The sequence below is a fragment of the Mirounga leonina genome, unplaced genomic scaffold (assembly GCF_011800145.1).
Source record: "Mirounga leonina isolate KUSES-001 unplaced genomic scaffold, KU_Mleo_1.0 Mir_173, whole genome shotgun sequence".
In the NCBI taxonomy this organism is placed as follows: Eukaryota; Metazoa; Chordata; class Mammalia; order Carnivora; family Phocidae; genus Mirounga; species Mirounga leonina.
In genome coordinates, this window is record NW_023270447.1 from 77004272 (window position 1) to 77026991 (window position 22720).

The 22720-nt window shown below is 49.3% G+C and overlaps 1 protein-coding gene, 1 long non-coding RNA gene and 1 other non-coding gene across 4 annotated transcripts in view; 1 reads left to right on the forward strand and 2 right to left on the reverse strand.

Moving 5' to 3' along the window:
• Window positions 1-15440, forward strand: part of TCEA3 (transcription elongation factor A3) — a 37644-nt gene extending 22204 nt beyond the window's left edge. Inside the window, exons 6-11 of one of the 2 annotated variants that reach the window (XM_035019527.1) lie at window positions 1438-1601; window positions 1765-1821; window positions 4775-4929; window positions 10711-10857; window positions 12880-12951; window positions 15211-15440. In XM_035019527.1, the coding sequence (XP_034875418.1) occupies window positions 1438-1601; window positions 1765-1821; window positions 4775-4929; window positions 10711-10857; window positions 12880-12951; window positions 15211-15219 (604 nt within the window). In that variant the 3' untranslated portion in view covers window positions 15220-15440. Of the gene's footprint in view, window positions 1-1437; window positions 1602-1764; window positions 1822-4774; window positions 4930-5201; window positions 5309-10710; window positions 10858-12879; window positions 12952-15210 lie in introns of those variants that run through there. The other variant, XM_035019528.1, reaches the window with a different exon arrangement.
• Window positions 1-17015, reverse strand: part of LOC118019899 — a 20114-nt gene extending 3099 nt beyond the window's left edge. Inside the window, exons 1-2 of the long non-coding RNA XR_004681772.1 lie at window positions 16190-17015; window positions 9072-9146 (exon numbers count right to left, since the gene is read on the reverse strand). This is a non-coding gene — a long non-coding RNA (uncharacterized LOC118019899). The remainder of the gene's footprint in view (window positions 1-9071; window positions 9147-16189) is intronic.
• A 3727-nt stretch (window positions 17016-20742) lies between these two features.
• Window positions 20743-20846, reverse strand: LOC118020438. The gene has a single exon (XR_004681878.1). It is a non-coding gene; the product is annotated as a U6 spliceosomal RNA (small nuclear RNA).
• Window positions 20847-22720: the final 1874 nt, after the last annotated feature.

Below are 22720 nucleotides of genomic sequence, written 5' to 3' on the forward strand. Positions count from 1 at the left end.
GAAAAAATGAAAGAAAGAAGGAAGGAAGGAAGGAAAGAAAGAAAGAAAGAAAGAAAGAAGGAAAGAAAGAAGGAAGGAAAGAAAGAAAGAAAAAGAAGGAAGGAAGGAAAGAAAGAAAGAGAAAAAGAAAGAATGAAAGAAAGAAGGAAGGAAGGAAAGAAAGAAAGAAAGAAAGAAGAAAGAGAAAGAAACAGAAAGTAAGAATGAAGGAAGGAAGGAAAGAAAGAGAAAGAAAAGAAAGAAAGAAAAAGAAAAAGGAGGGAGGGAGGGAGAGTGAAGGAAAGAAAGAGAAGGAAAGAAGGAAGGGAGGGAGGGAGGGAGGGAGGAAGGAAGTTAGCTAGTTAGTTAGTTTTGGAGGGTCCATCCTTTCTATCCTAATTTAAACCCCAAGAGAAAAGATATTCTTTTATCTTCTATGTTTATATTACCAGTGCTTGGCACAGAGCCTAAAATAGGCACAACAAATACATTTTGCAAGTAGATTAAAAATTTTGTAGATGTTCTCTATTTTTTAAATTAACATATCTCATACACAATTAAAGAAAACTATAATCTTCTAAAAATATCTGATTTGGTAGAAGGTATTATGCTAAGCGAAATCAGTCAGAAAAAGATAAATACCATATGATTTCACTCATATGTGGAATTTAAGAAACAAAATAAACAAAGGGAAAAAACAGAGAGAGGAAAACCAAGAAACAGACTCTTAACTATAGAGGACAAACTGATGGTTACCAGACTGAAGGTGGATGGGGGGTGATTTGTATTAAGAAGTGCACTTGTGATGAGCACTGGGTGTTGAATCACTATATTGTACACCTTAAACTAATATTACACTGTATGTTAACTAACTGGAATTCAAATAAAAACTTAAAAAGATAAAAAAAAAAAAAAAGAGTCTGGGCACCTGAGTTCAACTGCTTGGGTTTCAGTTCTGGCTTCCAGATGTGTGACCTGAGTCAAATTATTGTAAATGCGACTATCTCTACAATACACTTTAAAATGCAACTCTGACATGGAGGTAAGAATAGCAACAGCCGGGCACCTGGGTGGCTCAGTCGTTAAGCGTCTGCCTTCGGCTCAGGTCATGATCTCAGGGTCCTGGGATCGAGCCCCGCATCGGGTTCCCTGCTCCGCGGGAAGCCTGCTTCTCCCTCTCCCACTCCCTCTGCTTGTGTTCCTGCTCTCGCTATTCTCTCTGTCAAATAAATAAATAAATAAAATCTTAAAAAAAAAAAAAAAGAATAGCAACAGCCTCGTGGGGTTGTCATGAGGATTAAATGAGATGATCCATGTCAAGCACCTAAAAATAGCACCTACCTCATAGTGTTGTCATGAGGATTGAGGGAGATCACCCATGAAAACATCCAGAATGGTGCTCAGTGAAGGCTTTATTCGCTTAATGTCAAAATGTCTATTACTGTTTGTCATCCTCAGATCAAACAGCAGCAAATCAAGAGCAGAGACCCCCAAAACACCCAGCAGCCCCTTGACCCCCACTTTTGCCCCTGCTGTCTGCCTCCTGGCACCCGGCTATCTCACAGGGGACTCTGTGCGGGACAAGTGTGTGGAGATGCTCTCAGCAGCCTTGAAGGCCGAAGGTGAGAGGGCCTGGGCTGGGGGGCAGGGGGAAGGGCTTCCCGAAGGCCGATGAGATGTGGTCCTTCTCAGGAGTGGCACAGGACGCTCCAGTCCCTGGTACGGGCAGGCTCCACTGCCAAGGTCATGGCTGGCTGATGCCTGTATTTCCCGAATCTCTTATAGACGATTACAAGGACTATGGAGTCAACTGTGACAAGATGGCGTCGGAAATCGAAGATCATATCCTTGAGCTGTGCCAGGGCTGTGGGTGCCTGGACTGTCCAGCGGCAGGGTCTCCCAAGTGCAAGGGACCCGGGACAGTGAGGGGGAGGGGAAGGGCTCTGGGGACAGCCCCTGTTCTGCCTCTGAACCAGAGTTCTTAATTCTAGCTAACATTTATTAAGTCTTGCACCTGCCAGCCTCTTGCTGTTTATGAGCAGGACCTCGTTCAAGGTTGAAAACAATCCCACAAGGTAGGTTCCCTGACTAATCTCATTTTATGAGGACGGTAAACAGGCTCAGGGAGGTTAAGTCACCCGCCAAAGCTCATACAGCTAATAGGAGTGGTCAAGTTGGGATTTGAACCCAGAAAGTGTGACTCTAGAACCTGAGAGCTCAACCACCATGCTAGGCAGGCCATGTCGACACATGGCTGGGTTGCGATGCCAAGGGAGGACAGCGTTCCTCGTGCTCAGCCTTCTCCCCTCTTCTGTCCCCTGAAGACTGATTCCCTGCTGCATAGCTTCCCGCTCCGTCAGTTCTCACAATCTCTATGAGGCAGGGGCTGTTGCTTCCATTTTATAGATCAGGAAACTGAGGCTCGGGTACTACTGGGTGTCACAGCTTGACTGAAAACCTTGGCCTTTGGATTCCATGTCCTGAGTTCTTTCCGTGTGACTCATCCTCCCGTCCTTTGAAAGGGGGCTGTGTAGACAGAGGGGACCACCCAAGTCACGTGGGCCCAGTGCACCGAAAGATTGTTGTTTGGGGGAGGAAACTCCCTCTCTGCTGTGCCCCCACAGCATATCAAAGAGGTGTCAAGGGAGGGGGACAGAGTCCCCAGGGGAGAGGGGTTCTGAGTGTCACGAGGTGTGAGTGGCCCTTTTAAGCCTCCTGGGCTACCTAGGGAGCTCAGTCGGTCTGTCTGTTGCGGAGGGTCCTGGTCCGTCTGGTCTGACCTGCTCCCCTGCTGCCACCTCCTGTGGGAGGCCTGCCTGGATATCCTCCCACATACTTCCTGGGACTTCCCCTCCACCGTCATTTAATTATTATTATTTTTTTAAGATTTTATTTATTTATCTGACAGACAGAGACACAGCGAGAGAGGGAACTCAAGCAGGGGCAGAGGGAGAGGGAGAAGCAGGCTCCCCGCGGAGCAGGGAGCCCGATGCAGGGCTCGATCCCAGGACCCTGGGATCATGACCTGAGCTGAAGGCAGACGCTTAACGACTGAGCCACCCAGGCGCCTCCGTCATTTAATTATTAACTAGCGCATCTCGGGCTATCGAACACCTCACCAAGTACATTTTCATCAATCCCAATGATTCAGGAACACAGAGCAAAACTCTGAGCTTCATCTTTATTCTCTCCGAGCAGTTGTCCCTCCAAACAGGTCCCTTTGACCTTCAAGCCCAGTTGGAAACAAAGGCCCGGTGATCTGGTACCTCATTCCACTCCTGGCCTTTCCTCCTTCCCTTCCTCCCTCTTCTGAAGGACAGGAAATCAGAGCTGCCTCAAGCCCTTTACCTCTTTGTTCTTAGAAGGTGGGAGATAAGGGGGAGGATAAGTTCCGGGGCCTTGAATGCTCTGGGTCCCCAAAAGATCTGTCCTGTTTGGGCTGACCTCACAGTAACATGGCAGCCGGGGGGGCTGCGCTTGTCCGAAGGGGTCGGTGGCCCCCGGGCCCGTGCTCCACCTTGTCCTGCCTTCAGGTCCGACGGAGACCGTCAGGAAGGGGCTGATCATAGTGTCTGTGAAGCAGATACACGCCTCCAGGAATCCCAAACACAGATATTTAAACCAATCTTTTGGCTTTTAAATGCATGATGGCACATTCTTGCTTTTCACATTGTTATTGTATAAACAACATCAAAACAGCAATCGCAGAAGAAAATAAATAACACCACCTTGCTCCCACCACTTTTGGCAAGTCAGCTGTTTCCACGTGTCCAGATCCCCCACAGCCTTTGTCGGATACGGCTCTTCCCAGCAAGGGGTTTGTCTTCCTGATCCTGCTTGGCACAGACCAAGACACCTCGGCTGTGTGCCCTGGCCTTTGGATTCCATGTCCTGAGTCCCCTCCAGAGGGTGGGGAAGGGAGGAGGGGGTGGGCGACCTGTCTGGACAGAGAGCTGTGGTCGGTGGTCAGGGGCGCCTTCCTGCTGTGTGAGTGGAGAGAGCATTACTGTCAGGAGGGGCGTCTGGCTTCCTGCCCTGTCTCTGTCAGGAATTTGCCCTGTGACCTTGAGCAAGGGCCCCGCATCCTTTCTAAGCCTTAGCTTCCTTATCTATTCATGAGAGAAGTAACTCTGACCAGCAATTCCCAAAGTGGGTTCCATGGCATGGTAATAGGTATTTCTAGGGAAAAAGGGGGCAGGGGCGGGGGGAGGTGGTTCTATGCTCGAATATCTTGGGAACACAATTGAACAAAATGAGGTCTTTATTGCAATACCTCTCTGAGCCTTCGACATGAGGCTCCTCATCTTCTGTTTTCCTCTGATAGCTGGACTCCTACCTTCCAGAGGCCCTTCAAAACTGGGGGTTATCTTCATCACTGTCCTCATCTTAGCCCCTAAATGTTGAGCACTTGATATCCCAGACAGCAGCCTAGTGCATCATGCAGTGTAGCTTGCTAAATCCTCGTAACAGCCCTATATTTTATAAATAAGGAAACTGAGGCACAAAGAAGTCATGTGACTCACCTGAGTCACACAAAAGGCTCAGACAAACCCAGGATGCCCATCCCTGGGGGCCCAGACACCACAGTGCTTGCTGTCCCTGATGCGTTGTTGACCCCAAATGCCCGCGTGAGATCCCCACTTCGGAGGTCAGAGGCCACGTAGGTGCCCAATCCCTGTACAAGTCCGAGGAGAGGAACAGATGGTCCTGGGGCTCCTTGGGCTTCAGGGAGTGGCTCCCCATCTTTCTGTGCCCCTCCACGAGTGGCTCGCTGGTCCTTGACATAACTGGTCACATATCTACCAGGAGCTTAAGAGCACGGACATGAAGTACCGGAACCGGGTGCGCAGCCGAATCAGCAACCTCAAGGACCCCAGGAACCCCAGCCTGAGGAGGAATGTGCTCAGCGGGGCCATTTCTGCTGGGCTCATTGCCAGGATGACGGCAGAGGTGAGAGCGGGGCTGGGACCGCTGCGTGGTGGGGTGGGAGGCCAGGCCCCTCTGGCTTTGCCCGTGTCTGTGCCTTGTGACTCAGGGGAGATGACCTGGGGTCTTTTTCAGCCAGACCCTCTCAGACTCCCCATCCCTCCAGGCCTCTGGACCATCAGGATAGTGAACACAGCTACTATGAATTAAGCATGGTGCTAAGTGCCTTAGGCTCATTGGCCAATTATATCTTCACAGCATCTGAGGTAGAAATGTTTGGTATCCCCATTTTACAGATGAGGATACTGAGGCTCGGAGGAGTTAAGTGATTTGCCTACACACACAGCTAGAAGATGTCAAAACCAGGGGCGCGGTTGGCTCAGTTGGTGGAACGTGCGACTCTTGATCTCAGGGGCTCTTGTGAGTGCAAGCCCCACATTGGGTGTAGAGATTACTTAAAAAAAAAAAAATAGGGGCACCTGGGTGGCTCAGTCGGTAAGCGACTGCCTTCAGCTCAAGTCATGATCTCAGGGTCCTGGGATCGAGCCCCGCATCGGGCTCCCTGTTCTGCTGGAAGCCTGCTTCTCCCTCTCCCACTCTCCCTGCTTGTGTTCCCTCTCTCGCTGTCTCTCTCTCTCTGTCAAATAAATAAAATCTTAAATAAATAAATCTTTAAAAGAAAAAGAAAATGTCGATAAATAAATAAATAAATAAACAAACAAATAAATAAATCTTTAAAAGAAAAAGAAAATGTCGAAGCCAGAAGGCAAGTTGTCTGGCCCCAGAGCACCCACTCTTTACTGCTTGGTCGTCTACCTCCCTCTTCTGCCTTGTTCAGTCCTGGGCCCAAGCCAGATTAGCAGACCCTGTCTCTGTGGAACACAGTCCAAGGTGGGGAGACAGACATATTTTCAACTTTGTACAATACAGAGGAGGTAAGTGCCACGATCGAGCCACCATGGGAACTTAGAGCAGGGAAGGATTGACCCAGCTTGAAGGGGTCAAGAAGGGAAGGAAAAGGGAGCAGCCTGTCCGAGGAGTATGGGCAGTGGTTACAAGCTTCAGAACTGCATGGGTTTGAATTCTGCCTCTCTTACTTAGCTGTGTGCTCTTAGACAAGCTACTTAACCTCTCTGTGCCTCAGTTTTCTCATCTGTAAAACAGGAAGAATAATAATAACTAACATGGGGCGTCTGGGTGGCTCAGTGGGTTAAGTGTCTGACTCTTGGCCTCGGCTCTGGTCTTGATCTAAGGGTTGTGAGTTCAAGCCCTGAGTTGGGCTCCACGCCCCACGCCTTAAAAATAAAAGTAAGAAATAATAATAATAGCTATCTCATGAAGGATTGAATGAGTTAATATATGTGAGTGTTTAGGTTAATATATGTAAAGCCCTCCCCAGAATTCATACATGATAGGCTCAGTCACTGACCATTTCATGTAACCCCGAGCACCATGCTGTCAAAGAGGAAATAATTATCCCCATTTTATGGATGAGAAAAACTGAAGCCACGCACAGCTAGTAAGTGACAGATAAAAATTCGAACCCAGATCGGTTTATTTCAGAGCCCACATCTTGGAAACACCTTTTGTACACCCTCAGGTATAAGTGGCCCTCATACTGGGGTGTACTGATCGGGGGCTGATCGAGGGGATTCCGTGAAAGCACCACTAAACCAAAGTGGCCCAGACAAAGGGGAGGGGAAATGCATTGGGATCCTGGAGTCTGGCTGTGCCTCAGGACGTCTAGGAACCCTCTGAAACTGTTGGCAAGGTGTGCCTGTGTGTGTTTGCGGTATGTGTGGTGGGTATGTATGACGTGTAATGTGTGTGGTGTGTGGGGTGTACTTGGTATTTAGTATATGTTGGCGGGGGGATGTAGCGGGGGAATATACATTTCTTCTCTTCATTGCTTTCCTCAAATACCCAAAACAAGAGAGCCCTGGCTTTAGCATAAAAATGGGGAACTTGGCCCAGGTGAACCAGGGTTCTCTTTCTGCTTAATTCAAAGTATCTGATCTTGGGCACCTGGGTGGCTCAGTTGGTTGAGCATCTGCCTTCGGCTCAGGTTGTGATCTCAGGGTCCTGGGATCGAGCCCCGCGTCGGGCTCCCTGCTCGGTGGGGAGCCTGCTTCTCCCTCTCCCTCTGCCCTTCCCCCAGCTTGTCTCTCTGGCACACATGTGCTCTCTCTCAAATGAATAAATAAAATCTTAAAAAAAAAAAATCTGATCTTCTTAGGCAAATAGCAACATATGCCCAGAATTACAAATTGCAACTTGGCTTTACAGCATCTTCTCTTTCCTTGCAAGGAGCTGTGACTTTTATGGAAACCTGGCCTTGTGTTTCCTCGTCCCTGTCCCTCACTCCATGGCTCTGGGGTCCCTCTACCTCTATGCATGTGCATTGTAGGAATGCTACCAGGAGACTCTTCCAGGCAATCCGAGGCATGGGAAGACCAGGCCCAGGAGAACCAAGAGCAAAGTACAGACACAGGTTTGAGCCAAACCCAGCAAGTCCCCATAAGCTAGAGGTCAGAATGGAGCTGAGTGTCTGGATCAAGACAAAGACAGGCCCGAGACATCCCAGCAAAGTAACTGGCCAAAGCCAGATGTGTGGATGGTCTGGCCCCACCCAAGGACGGTTCACTAGAATAGAGCAAGAGAATCAGGTGGTCAACCCATACCCATGAAGAGGCTGACCAGACCAAGAGGGGCAAGCCGAGAACTTAGCAGGCCCTCCACGGGGCCAGGCGCCAAGGACCCTACCCTCTGCCAGCAGCCCAGGCACCAAATGCAGTGGAGACCTTCACCTTGGGGACCTCTTTGGCCCCAGGCCGGAAGTTTCTATAAGAAATAGAAGACCATTTTTGCCCCAGTAAGAAAAAGAACAGCTTGGGTTTGGGCGGCCTGCTGTGCCCTGGCTCAGGGGACAGGGAGACCCTGGGACAGCAGATGCCTGTGGACGTGCGTGTCCCTCTCCGCGTCCCGTGTCTGCCTCAGTCTTCCCTCTTCTCCTCTCTACCCAGACGTACCCCAGAATGGAGTTGATTCTGAGATGTTCTTTAGAGCTGTTCAGTGGCTCTACCATCAGCCCCGTGAGGAGGGGGGTTTTGTCTGTGCGCTGCTCGCCCAGCACTGAGACCCGTAACTGGCACGACACAGGTGTGCAGCGCATACTCACGGGGTTCACCTTCGGGGTTCCTCCTGCAGAGGTGTGTACACACGAGGACCAGTGTCCTCTCGCACTCCATCCCCAGCCTCATGCCCACCGTATTAGAGAGCTATACTATACTACAGCACTGTATTTACTCCACGTGTCTTTGATGCTATCTCCTCGATGAGGCAGGGCAGAGACAGGTAAATGGATTGGTGAGTGGGTGTTTTTTCTGTTCTCTGTTTCTTAGCTGGCACACAAGACCCCCTTTCCACGATCTGACCCCCCTGCCACATCTCCCAGCTTGAACACATCCCCAAACACCCTTCCCCCAACGTGTTACTCTTGTCTGATCTTTTGTGTCTACTATTCTCTTTCTCTAGAACTGCTGTCTCCCTTGGGAACTCCTGCTTATCTTTCAAGACTGGTTAAGGTGTCCGCTTCTTTTTTTTTTTTTTTTAAGATTTTATTTATTTGAGAAAGAGAGAATGAGAGACAGAGAGCAAGAGAGGGAAGAGGGTCAGAGGGAGAAGCAGACTCCCGGCCGAGCAGGGAGCCCGATGCGGGACTCGATCCCGGGACTCCAGGATCATGACCTGAGCCAAAGGCAGTCAGTCGCTCAACCGACTGAGCCACCCAGGCGCCCAAGGTGTCCGCTTTTTTTTTTTTTTTTTAAGATTTTATTTATTTATTTGCGAGAGAGAATGAGAGACAGAGAGCACGAGAGGGAGGAGGGTCAGAGGGAGAAGCAGACTCCCGGCCGAGCAGGGAGCCCGATGCGGGACTCGATCCCGGGACTCCAGGATCATGACCTGAGCCGAAGGCAGTCGCTCAACCGACTGAGCCACCCAGGCACCCAAGTTGTCCGCTTCTTTAACAGCCTCCCCTGCCCCGAAGCAGTTAACCATCCTACGCTGGGCCTCCCCCTGTGCTTCGTGTACCTCCGCATTAAGTACCTCCTATGCTATCTCGCAATCCTGTGTAAATACCTGGCTACAGTACAGATTAGCATTACCTGGGACAGGAAGCAAATCTTCATATCCGAATCCTTAGGGCTCAGAAGCAGCAGTCCTCAGTCAGCACCTACCAGCTGGAGAGAGGTGATCCTGTGTAGCTATTCCCAGCTCTGCACTCAGTTACACTACATTAGTAGCTTGAAATTGGCCATGGGAGGAGCATTTGCACTATGGGAATCACGCCGCAGTCAGGCCAAGGCCCATCACCAGCACACAAATGCAGTTAAAGGCATTCAGTAAATTGACATCCGATACATTTTGAATGAATGCATTATGCTCTGGATTTCCCCCCCAAATTAAAATTAGCTGCTTTTTGCTTATTTGGCCCCAGGTTGACTTGTTTTTCTGTATACTCCTGCCCATGGTTAGGACCTAGTCCTTGAACTTAATAGGGCTGGGCTTACACATTGGCATGCACCAGAATAACTTCAGGGCACTAGTAAGATTCCCGGGCCTGCCCCTCTTAGGATTTTGGATTCAGAGGACTCTGCATTTCATCAGGAAGCCCAGGTGGTGATAACGCAGCGGTCAGCACATTACAATCACCTGACCTTTTTGCCAACTCTGTTTTCCGTGGTTTAAAGAGTCGGGATAGATAGCAACAATGGAAATGTTCAGCCGGCGCCAGGTTGTCCTTTTAACATTAGCTCCGGCCATCCCTCCTCCCCTAAACCAACCTTACCTAGAGCTCTCTCCAGTTTGAGTGTCCCCTCCTCTGCTGTCCTCTGTCAGAGGTTTAAAGGGGAGTCAGCAGGGAGATGGATAAAGGTAGGACCTGGGTAATGCAAACACTGAGTGCCTGCAGTGAGCTGACAGGAGCCAGGGGACTCTGTTCTATGGGAGCTTTTTTTTTTTAAAGATTTTATTTATTTGACAGAGAGAGACACAGCGAGAGAGAGAACACAGCAGGGGGAGTGGGAGAGGGGGAAGCAGGCTTCCCGCGGAGCAGGGAGCCTGACGCGGGGCTTGATCCCAGGACCCTGAGATCATGACCTGAGCCGAAGGCAGACGCTTAACGACTGAGCCACCCAGGCGCCCCTGTTCTATAGGAGCTTAAAAAAAAAAGATGTTCTGTGATGCAGGGGAGCAGTTAGCTGTGTGAACCCAGGAGCTTTGGGTCCCGCGTGGGTCAGGGTAGCCACAGCAAGTCAAGGTTCCCAGCAGGCAGAATGAACTAGGCAGTGGTCAAAGTTTGGATAGGCACTGGGTCAAGTCCAGACCGGAAAGATAAGGGGAACAGCGCAGATCAGGGGGTCACCGTCCAGGCAGCTCAAGCAGGAGGTTCAGGCAGGTACCCAAGGTCCTGGCAGGCAGGGTGAGCACCAGATCTGAGGAAATGTACACAAGCTATTGCCCCTGGGGCGGAAGCTGTTGGCCTTCTGCTCTCCCACACACGCCCTTCTGGTCTTGGCCCAGTCAGAGGCTGCAGGTTTGTCCTTCCACCCAAAGCGGGAGGGCGACTCTTTGGGTATAGCATTTTCCAAGCTGGGGCAAGGCCAGGAGTCCAGGCGTCCCTCCAGCTCCTTGCCCTCAGCCCAGCATGTTCCCCTCTCCTCTGTTCAGGCTGTCTAGAAACCGGGTGGGGGGCAGGGCCCCTGGGACTCTCTCGCCCTGAAGGGCAGACTCCTTTCTCTCCAGGAAATGGCCAGCGATGAGCTGAGGGAACTGAGGAACGCCATGACCCAGGAGGCAATCCGTGAGCACCAGATGGCCAAGACAGGCGGCACCACCACTGACCTTTTCCAGTGCAGCAAATGCAAGAAGAAGAACTGTACCTATAACCAGGTGTGGGAGAGGGGGCTATGGGGGCGCGGAGGTGGAGAGGCAGCTTAGGGAGGAGCCAGGGGTGGGGGGGATTGGGAGAAAGGACTAAAACTCCGGGCTGCAGAGAGAAGGCCAAGTCTTGGTCCACCATCATGCTGCACCTGTGGCTTCTAGAAAATGTTCTCCTGCATGTAGAATCACCCAGATTGGGGTCTGTGAGGCATGGCCAGCATGCTCTGGCCTGCCCTGAAGCAAGAATAGGAGGAACCAGACTCACCAGGCATGGACATCTGTAGAGTCACAGATGGTTGGAAAGAAACTTAGCAACAGAAAAGTTAGCTCCCTTGTTTCATACTTAGGGAAACTGAGGCCCAGGCAAGAGTCAAGCTTCTCAGCTTTGTCCAAGATGGCCAAGACAGTCATAAATGGCAGAGATAGTAACAAACCCTGATCTAGACTTTTCTGCCTGCCTGTAATACAGCCAATGTGGCCAGAGAGTTGAAGGCATTTAGCCCCAAGTCCTGAGGCCGAAGACCACTGTCCTGGCATGGGGGGGCGGGTCACAAAAGGCTGTGGAGCCCCCTCCTCTGAAAGACTTAAAACTCAAGAACTGCCTTCTGTTTCTGGGTTGTACATATTATGTTCTTGGGGCACCACTCTTCTTGGATTCTAATTTGTACCTGGCCATTCTAGAACTCTATTCATTCTTCCATCTGCTGGGCAAGCAAGATTTGTCAAGAGCACCTTGCTCGTGGGAATCTGTGGTTGCAGCAGAAATATAGCCAGCCTTGCTGTTCTGGAGGAGTCCCTCAAAGATTCCCATTCAGGAATTCAGGGATGTTTGTGCAAGCCTCCTGCTTTCTTCCAAGCACATTTCCATGTGGAGTGATGTGTTTCCTGTGCATTGCGTCCCACCAGAAGTAAACCGCCCATTAGCTGAGTTTTCTCTGCACAGAGAAACCCCAGTGTTATTGTCCCTCCCGTGTTACCACTCTGCAGTAAGGAGGCTGGGCTGAGCTGTGCCCTCTTGGCCCACCGTTGGGCTCACTCAGGAGCCCTGCGACTACCCACCGCCCGCCCCCCCAGACTCTCAGGTGACATCACAGTCAGAGCTGAGTGTCAGCAAAGTAACACATCATGCTCATCCAGGGTTGGCTGTAGAAAATCAGAACAGTAATTGTTAAATCTGCAAATGGAAGGGATTTGCCGCAGGAAGCCCGATTCCTGCCATCTGCCTGGTTTGGTCAAGGGCGTGAGAAACTAGGAAACAAGACATTAAAGAGTCCCAGGGGTCCACTGATCGTCAACTTGCTTTTTCTCTCTTGGCCTCAAGTCTTGCACCTCTAACATAAGGAATGAGGGGGAGGGGCACCTGGACTCAGTTGGTGAAGTGTCCAACTCTTGATCTCGGCTCAGGTCTTGATCTCAGGGTTGTGAGTTTGAGCTCCGCATTGGGAGCTGGGCGTGGAGCCCACTTGGATGGACAGATGATTGATAGATAGATAGATAGATAGATAGATAGATAGATAGATAGATAGATAGATAGATAGATGATGGATGGATAGATAAATGGTGGATGGATAGATAGATGATGGATGGATGGATGGATGGATGGATAGATAGATGATAGATAAAGGAGCAAACTAGAAGATCTTTAAGGGCACTTCCAGCTCCCTGAAGTTCTGACCAGTGAGGCTCAATGGATAGGGTGTGTTCAGAGGTGAGTCAGGAAATAATTCCTGTAGGAGATGAGCCTTGAGGCAAGAGAAGAGCAATCAATTCAGAAGGATGAAGAACAAAAGTGAAAGTGCAGAGAACTGGTTGAGCCAGTGAGGCACTGGAGGTGAGCTGATGGGCCTGAGAGAGAAGAGGTGTACACTCTGGAGTTCTCAGTGATGAGGGAGTTGCCGAAATGGGTCGGGAATAGCAGTGCCAAGCTCTGGGATTTGGACCTACTGCTACAGACAGTGGGAGCTATGGTAGGTCTTAGAGCATGGGGGTGAATTCCTGAGTGGTCCAGCCCTCGCTCTCTCTCTCTCTCAGGTGCAGACACGCAGTGCTGATGAGCCCATGACTACCTTTGTCTTATGCAATGAATGTGGCAATCGCTGGAAGGTCTGTATGTCCGTAACTTTCTCCCTCCCCTGTCATCCACAGCCGCTGCCCCACAGAAGGAGTACTATACCCACAGCCAAGAAGGGGGGCTGACCAGCCTGTGCAGAGTGGGTCTGCAGAGCTGGAGATAGAGGCAGGCAGTTGGGGAGGCGGGGAGAGGGCGCATGTGCATGTTTTTGTTCTGGAAGGCACCCAGTGCGGGTGGGAGTAACAGTCCACATTTTATCACAGGATGGGCAAGTCTGTCATTTGAGCACAGATGCAGTCAGCCTCCTGAGATCCACAGAAGGGAGGGAAAACAACAGCACTCTGCCTTTGGACCGCACCTCTTTGCAAAGTGCTTTCACAGATGGGACTTCCTTTGAACCCTGCCAGAGCCAGGGATGACAGGAAGGCTGAGCCCTGTCAGGGGGCATTGCCACCAAATAGCTCCCAGGTCATCCTCCCTTCGTAAGGCAGCTCTGGAAGAGCCCTACATTACCCAAGACTGTAATCTGGGCTGTCCCAGCCCCTGCAAAGACAGAGGTTTTGTTTTCAGGCATGGGAGCCAAGCAAAGACTCCTCCCAGAGTGCTCTTTCCTGCCACGTCTTCTTCTGAAAAAACTCAGTGTGATCGTGTGACTAATGTCAGTTCCCATTACTGTCTGTCGTGCACAAGCACTGGGTGATGTGCGGGCCACCAGGCAGCCGGCAGGGGCTCCAGAAGTTCTGAGGTACTTAGCGAGGAGCCCAAGACTGGCTGGGAGTCGGGAGCCCTGGTTGTAGGTCCCACTCTGCCCTCCTCGTTGTGTGGCCCTGAGCAGGTCACTCACCTCCCTGAGCAAAAGGGGGATGATAATGCCTTTCTCCCATGGCTGATGTGAAGATTATTACATACGCATACACACTTTGCAAACAATTATGAGAAATGTTCCTTACAATATTACTCTCACTTTCAGGTGAGGAAATTGAGCTGCTGAAAAATATTTAGCAAACACAAAGCCATGCAGTTTGGAATACTGAAAGACAATACTCCAAATTCCTGATCCATTGAGTTTTCTGCAGCCTTACTAAGGGCCTCGACAGCCCTGGGGCCTCATTAGAACGGCCATATTTTTTAAGGTAAAAGTCAGATGATTGTGTATTTTTCATTTATTCACCTATTGAGCACTTAGGGATGGGGCCAGCTTAGTGGCCTCGTGGTTTAGAGCGTGGGCTTTGGCATCAGGTTCAGATTCTACCTTTATCACTTACAAAGTGACTTTGCTAAGTGACCTGAACTCTCCAGGCCTGAATTCCTCATCTATAAAAAGGGAGTATTAGTATCTAGTCTACAGAGCTGTTTTGAGGAATTACAGAAGGTAATATAAACAAAGCATTAACGGCTTTGTTATTAACAGCTGATAGCTCATATGGTATCTTTGTCAAATCGAAAAAAGGTCTCCCTGCCTCCAAGTAGTCATAGCCTTGCACCAGGGTACAGAGCTAGGCAAACAGGGCAGGAGCTAAGTTTCAGCCCCAACTTGCCCTGGGGCCAGGCTCTCTTGTGCAGTGCACAACCTGTACAACCATAACAAAAAAAAAAAGCCCTGAGCACTTATGGGCTGGCACATAGAAACCACCATTCTTATTATTCTGAGTTTGTTACCTACCAATATTATGGGAGTTTGGGCAAGTCACTAAACCTGTCTGAATTGCTTTTTACCTGTGAAAATGGGAGTGATAAATATATAGTGCCTACCTCATGGGGTGATCATGAGGATATACTATTGCTTAGCCCAGAGTAAGTGCTCAACAAATGGTAGCTCTTGTGATTATAACTGTTGGGAAGAGGACATTCTGCATGCTCCAAATCCAGCTCCTCTTCCTTCATTCCTATTAGTTGGAGTGACAGGGCCCACTAGAGATGGCAGCTACATGACTTCTGACAACATTTTCAGGTAGCGCCCATTGCCATGTGGGAGACCTAAAGTCTAGCCATCTGATGACTAATAATCACAGTGATATTTTTGACCACGAATTAAAAGCCCACCACATGCCCAGCATCAAATTTCCTATTATTATTACCTGCTAGCCTTTTGCACTGGCCAGAATTATGATCCCATTTCACAGCTGAGTGATTTATTCAAGGCCACACAGCCAATAAGGGCAGAGCTGGGATTTGGACTCTGGTTTCTATGGCTCCAGATACTACCTTCTTTTTCATGTCTCCCCCGCCCCTGGCTTCCTTGAGTGACACAGGGAGAGCTCTAAAATGGTATTGCCTTTTTGGTTTTGTAGTTCTGCTGATAGAACCACCAGCCAGGATTTCGGTGAACAAGGTGAGGAAGAACAAAGAGAAAGCACTAAGCCATTGTAGCTGGAGAAAAAATAAAAATTCAGATGAAGAAAAATGCTGAATTCTGAATGGGGTCTTAGGGATCAGAGCGAGAATTCTTTTGCAAACTAATAATCTGTTATTAAAATTGATTCGCTAACAGGGGAGCCTAATTGGGGTATGATGCTCAGAGTCTGTGTCGACAAACCTCTTGCAAAAGCTCAGAGACTTCAGAGCCTCATGGCTGAGGTGTCAATGTCTTATTGGACTGTGGGCTGACAGTCCTTTGCTTTGGGTCCCTTCCCTCACATCCCAACCTCTCAGCTTTTACTGAATTGAAAAATACCAGCTGGACACAAAGCTTACCCCAACCCACCCCAGAGTCATGTGAGCAACAGCTGGTACCCTGCTTGGCATCAGCAGATGGGACTCCCACGCCATATAGAAAGGTCTCTTCCCAGACTCTCTGCCATCCCCTGTTCGTAGCTGACTTCAGGGGCCTTTAAGGACTCCAGACCTGGTCCCTCTAGGCAGGGAACAGATCGTCTTGAGCTCAAGTTTTCGGAGTGAAGGGTACAGCAATGCCCAAGTTCTGCAGATCCTGGGGCTCAGAACCCGCTCAGCACAGCTCCATCTGTGGCCTGAGCTTCAGAGGAAATCTGTAGGGCACGAGGGGCCTTGTCACATTCCTCCTGCAATGACATTGGCTTGCTTTTTAGGCTTATAGGAGCTTTAGGCAAATCTAGAACCTTCTGGAAAAGCCTTGTGAGCAGGTCTGGTGGGCATGTCCTGGGTCTCAGTCTCTGACTGTCCCTAGCCTTCCTGACAGCCCCAGGCTGAGCCTCCTGGACTCTGTGTTTTCTAAAATGGCCTAAGGACAGGAGTCTCTGAACTCCTGGCAACTTGGGCAAGTCACTGAACCTCTCTGAGCTGCTTTCTTACCTGTAAATATAGGAGCAGCACGAGTGCCTACTTCAAAGGGTGATGGTGCAGAGGCGGCTGGTTTCTGTCTGCCTTGGTTCCCTCTTAGGGCAGCTGTTGGGAGTAACTTCCGCCCACGTTCCTTATATGCCCGGGCCTCATCCACTCTGGAATTGATTACTGCCTTCCTCCTTCCACCCATCATGTGCCTCCTCCTATAGACGAAACGGTGGATAGGAAGGAAACGGTGCATAGAAATCTGCCACCATCTTCAGCCTTGCCAACGTCAGATTTGGGGTGGGTCCTTTGGAAGGACGGAAAATCTTTTTTTTTTTTTTAAGATTTTATTTATTTATTTGACAGAGAGAGACACAGCGAGAGAGGGAACACAAGCAGGGGGAGTGGGAGAGGGAGAAGCAGGCTTCCCGCTGAGCAGGGAGCCCGATGAGGGGCTCGATCCCAGGACCCCGGGATCATGACCTGAGCCGAAGGCAGACGCCCAACGACTGAGCCACCCAGGCGCCCCAAGGACGGAAAATCTTCTCTCAGAAGATAAAACACACAGAGCTTGTCAGTGGCAGAACCAGGACCAAAACCTTGGTCTTCTGCTTCCTGTCATTGTGCCTGATGCTATGGAAGCTCCGGAGCCGAACACAATGCTCAGCCCCTGCCTTCCAGGAATGCCCGGCCTGGCAGGGAAAGAAACCATAAGCAGTCTTCCACACCGGACAGGATGTGATAAATGCCATACCTGAGGTACAAATATTGCCCACAGGAGTGGGGAGCAGTGTTGTTTACACAGCCAGGTGTTTCTTAAACTGGGCCCGAATCCCCTGGGGATCATGTTAAAAATGAAGATACTGATTGAACGGGTCTGGGCTGGGGGGAGGGGAGTCTGAGTTTTTCTTTCTTTTTTTTTTTTTAACTTTTACTTATTTATTTATTTTTGAGAGGGAGGGGGTAGGGGGGGGGGGGGGGGGGGGGGCAGCGGGAAAGGGAGAGAGAGCATCTCAAGCAGACTCCACATCCAGCCCTGAGCCCCCAAGTGGGGCTCAATCTCACGACCCTGAGATCATGACCTGAGCGGAAATCAAGAGCCAGACACTTAACCGACTGAACCACCCAGGTGTCCCCTGCCTTTTTTTTTTTTGGTTAACTTTTATTTATTTATTTATTTTTAATTTTCTATTTTTTTGAGATTTTTCATTTCTTACAAGCTCCCAGGTGATTCTGATACTGCTGGTCCACAGACCATGCTTTGAGTAGTAAGGGTTGAGATATCCAACTTTTTCTTTGCATGATCAAATCTTCCACCCAAATGTCTAGAAACCAAAAGCAACAATTATCAATATAACTGTGTCGATAAATGTTTCAGGTGGCCCCGTGGGGTGACTTTCAGTAGTCACAGTCTCAGTACCCATTGTGCTCCTCGTGTCGTGGGCAGTTACAACACAGGAAAAAGTACAAACGCTGAATCTCCGCCCTCAATAACCTTACTGTTTACAAAGGAGATGAGTCAGATTGAACAGCACAAGAACAAGTCGGCTCCAGTCGGCACATCTATACAGTACACTTCCACTTCACAAAAGGACACAGAAAAGCATGAATAGGCCTCAGACTGTGTTCATCAGCAGACATCAGTATCCTCCCAACTGGTCTCCCTGTGTCCACTCTGGACCTGTTCCAGTTCATGCTCTCCCCTGCACTGACCAGAATAGGCTTCTCAAAATTGCAAATCTGATCATGTTATAGTGCCCCCCCTCTACCACCCCAAATTTCAGGCCTTCCATTTCCCCCCACTGTGTTTGGCAGGATCCACAGGCCCTGCAGGGCTGGCCTCTGCCCTGCCCCCATACTTTGTGCCCCTCGTCACATAGTCCTTGCACACAGCCTGTTGGCTGGGACTCATGATTTAACCCCATCCCCTCCTTCATGTCAAAGACAAAGAGGGGCGAGCTGCAAGGGAGTTAGCATGAACTTCTGCCACCAAGAAGGCTTCCCAGGGGAGGGGAGATTGCTCCCTTACAGGAGGAAAAAGGCAAGGACAGGGAAGGTGAAACAGAGACCATGCTTGGGATGAAGGAGAGGACTTCTCACCCGCAATGTCATGGCCAAAAGACCTTGAAAGCAAAGTACATTCAAGATCTTATGACCAACTTAGAAGATATTTTCTAAAGGTTACAGGAACCTGAAAGACTATATGGAGTGAGAAATCTTTCCTAGTAGGCTCATCCAGACTACCAAATCTGTCTTTAGCCCTGAGATTCCTTGAGCTTAAGACTTATGTCACCAAGTGTCTCTCTGGATTTCTCCTCTCAATACGCTGGCCCTCTCCATACAATTAATCTGAAACTAAACTCACATCTTCTCTTAAGTGCCCTCTTCTGTCTTTTATATTTGTCAGCAAGATCGCTACCTAGAACCATCTCTGACCCTCCCCTTGCCCTCTTCTCTTTGTCAGTTACTGCTTCTATTGCCCCTCCCTTGCCCAACCCTGCTCTCCCCCAACACTAGCAGCATTTTTTTTTTTTTAAGATTTTATTTATTTATTTGAGACAGAGAATGAGAGAGACAGAGAGCACATGAGAGGGGGGAGGGGCAGAGGGAGAAGCAGGCTCCCTGCCGAGCACGGAGCCCGATGCGGGACTCGATCCAGGGACTCCAGGATCATGACCTGAGCCGAAGGCAGTCGCTTAACCAACTGAGCCACCCAGGCGCCCACTAGCAGCATTCTTTCAGGGTTTCTTTGTTCCTACACTGATGCAAAGACCTTCTACTGGCCTCCCAGCTCAGAGCATCCCTACCTTACCTGCATCTGCCCCGCACGGCTCTGAGCATCGTTCCCCCAGTCTCCTCCACTGGATTCCCTCCAGCTGGCAAACAAAACTCAAACTCCTTGGTTTGACTTTCAAGCTCCTCTCCTGCCTTGGGTGGCTTATCTTCCACCTCTGCTGCCCCTTTGCTCCAGCCTATGGGAGGTATTTGCCCTGTCCTTGAAAACCTGATGGGCCTTCCCAGCTGTGGCTGCCTATTCTGATCCCTCCCACCGCCCCGTCCTAATCTTACCCATTCTTCAAGGCTCTCCTCAGGTGCGTATCTTTTTTTTTTAAATTGAAGTACGGTTGACATACATTCTTTTTTTTTTTAAAGATTTTATTTATTTATTCATAAGAGAGAGAGAGAGGCAGAGGGAGAAGCAGGCTCCCCGCTGAGCGGAAAGCCCGATGTGGGACTCGATCCCAGGACCCTGGGATCATGACCTGAGCCGAAGGCAGACGCTTAACCATCTGAGCCACCCAGGCACCCGGTTGACATACATTCTTAGTTTCAGGTGTGGGCATAGTGATTTGACAATTTTATACATGACCCGGTGCTCACCACAGAGATTATAGTCCCCATTTGTCACCATACAACATTAACGATATTATTGACTATATTCCCTGTGCTGTACTTTTCGTCTCCGTGACTTATTTATTTTATAACTAAAGTTTGTACCTCTTAATCCTCTTCACCTAGTTCACCCCTCCCCCTGCCTCCCTCGCCAGATGCACATCTTCTGTGAAGTCTTCTCCAATCCCCTGGCCGCAAGAGATGTTTCTCAGAACTCCCACACTGCTGTGACACTTTAATAATTACACTGCATTCTACCATGATGATGATGATTTCTTTGTATCACAGTATCAATAACACCTATTAATTATTGAGCATTGGCTAGCCAGGTATCTTGGGCACATTATGGAACTTCTCTATGCCTCTCTTTTTCATCTGTAAAATGGTGGCAATTACGACACCTGGCTCAAAGGGTTGTGAGGATTCGTTACAATCATACCCGACACAAAGTACTTGATTAGTGAATGTTAGCTATTGTCATTACTGTGAGTATAGGGGCTTACTTTATATTGTCCCCACTAACCCTCAGACCCCATGAACTGGGTTACTATTATTATACTCTTTCGTTTTGTTTTTTAAAGATTTTATCTTTAAGTAATTTCTACACCCATCATGGGGCTCAAACTCACAAGCCCAGGATCAAGAGTTGCATGCTTTACCGACTGAGCCAACCAGGTGCACCCTTTAAAAAAAAGCTTTTATTATTTACTTTGAGAGAGAGAGCACGTGCACACAGAGGGGGAGGGGCAGAAGCAGAAGGAGAGCGAACATCTGAAACAGACTCCAGGCCGAGCTTAGAGCCCCACACAGGGCTCAATCCCATGACCCTGAGATCATGACCTGAGCTGAAATCAAGAGTCAGACACTTAACTGACTGAGCCACCCCGGCACCCCCAGGTGCCCCTTTTTTAAATTGTGATAACATATACATAACATGGGGCGCCTGGGTGGCTCAGTCGTTAAGCGTCTGCCTTCGGCTCAGGTCATGATCCCAGGGTCCTGGGATCGAGCCCCGCATCAGGCTCCCTGCTCAGCAGGAGGCCTGCTTCTCCCTCTCCCACTCCCCCTGCTTGTGTTCCCTCTCTCACTGTCTCTCTCTCTATCAAATAAATAAATAAAATCTTAAAAATATATATATATACATAACATAAAATTTATGATTTTAACCTTTGTTTTGACTTTTTCTTTTAATGGAATGCTTCACGGGTTTGCCTGTCATCCCTGTGCAGGGGGCATGCTAATCTCTGTATTGTTCCAACTTTAGCGTACGTGCTGCCAAAGTGAGCACCGCTCTTAACCATTTTTAAGTATACATATAGTTCAATAGTGTTAAGTACATTCACATCGTTGTGCAGCCAATCTCCAGAACGTACTCATCTTACAAAACTGCACCTCTATACCTATTAAGCAATTCCCCATTCCCTCCTTCCCGAGCCCTAGGCAAGCACTATTCTGCTTTCTGTCTCTACAAATTGTATTATCACACTCTTTTTTAATTTAATTTAATTTAATTTTTTTATTTTTATTTTTTTAATTTTTTTTTTAAAGATTTTATTTATTTGTGAGAGAGAGAATGAGAGACAGAGAGCATGAGAGGGAGGAGGGTCAGAGGGAGAAGCAGACTCCCTGCCGAGCAGGGAGCCCAATGCGGGACTCGATCCCAGGACCCTGAGATCATGACCTGAGCCGAAGGCAGACGCTTAACCAATTGAGCCACCCAGGCGCCCTATACTCTTTTTTCTTTTAAAGATTTTATTTATTTATTTATTTATTTGAGAGAGAGAGCACAAGCAGGTGGAGGGGCAGAGGGAGAGGGAGAAGCAGACTCCCCACGGAGCAGGGAGCCCAATGTGGGGCTCGATCCCAGGACCCTGAGATCATGACCTGAGCCGAAGGCAGACGCTTAACCGACTGAACCACCAGGCGCCCCGTATTATCATACTCTTTTCACAAACTGAGGATACCAAAGTTCAGAGAGTAATTTGCTTCTAGGAGACAGAATCTGGACTTGAACCCAGGCCCGCGTTCATGCCCTAAGCCACCGTGAAATAGGGCTTCATCTCGCAGGGCATCTGTGATGTGTTTTACTTCCCTCATAACAGTGATGGTGCCCGTGTGCCCAGGCCTCCTCTGTGCGCGTGTTTTGCTGCCATTCTCCCATTTAATCCTCACAGCAGCCCGCGGTCATTGTGAGGGGCTGCGTCCTGTCTCCCTGCACAGTGTCTGATACAGAACTGAGACACAGCAAGCATGTTCAGTGAATATGGGCCTATCCGACGCCTTTAAGTAGGCGAACTCATACTGAATAAGTTTGTTGTACGTTTTTAATGCAATTGTTTACATTTTTTGGAAAATGTTGATCCTCTCAGGAGAAAACCAGCTGAAATTCGGGAGCTGGTAAAGAACTTCTTTTCCAATCCTCTCCACTCCCCCTCCTCCTGCAGAGTCAATCTGCTCTTCTCACCCCAGCCCAGCCCCCAGGCGGCCCCCCATCTGCACCTCATCACCAGCTCTGCTGATCCACGGCCAAAGGCTGAGGCAGGCAGGCAAGGGGACATGAGAGACTGTCCCTGCTCAGCTTCCTCCCCCTGCCACTCCACCCACACACTCTTCCCTCTAGCCCTGCACAATCCTGGCCATCCTGGAACAAGCTCTGTCCTTTCACGCCTCCCTGACTTCGCACATGCTGTTCTGGAAGACTGGAATGCTTTCCCTCCCCTCGTTCTCCACCTCCAAGACTCCTACAGTCTTTGCTAAGCCAGCTCAGACTTCACCTCCTCTGGGAAGCCTCCTCCCCTACCCTCCGCTGTCAGTCCGCCCCCTCCTCTGCACAGACTTGCTCATCATATACTACAGCACTTGGACTGCAACGACCCAGAGTCGGTGTGTCCCCCATGTCCCCAACTCCCTGTGCTGGGATGACGCTTCATCTCGGCTCTTTGCAGGGGTCAAGAGGAACCCGGGGCGCTTCGATTTTTTTGATGCTCCTAGTATATTTGAAAACGAAGAGATGGCAAAACAAGTTCACAAATAAATACTGAGGCATATTTTTCCATGTTTAATACATTAATGGCTTCTGATATAAAAAAATTACACCATAATTGTGCTGCTCACAAGATGATTATAGGATTTATTAAAATACAATAATGTATAGCGCTCCAT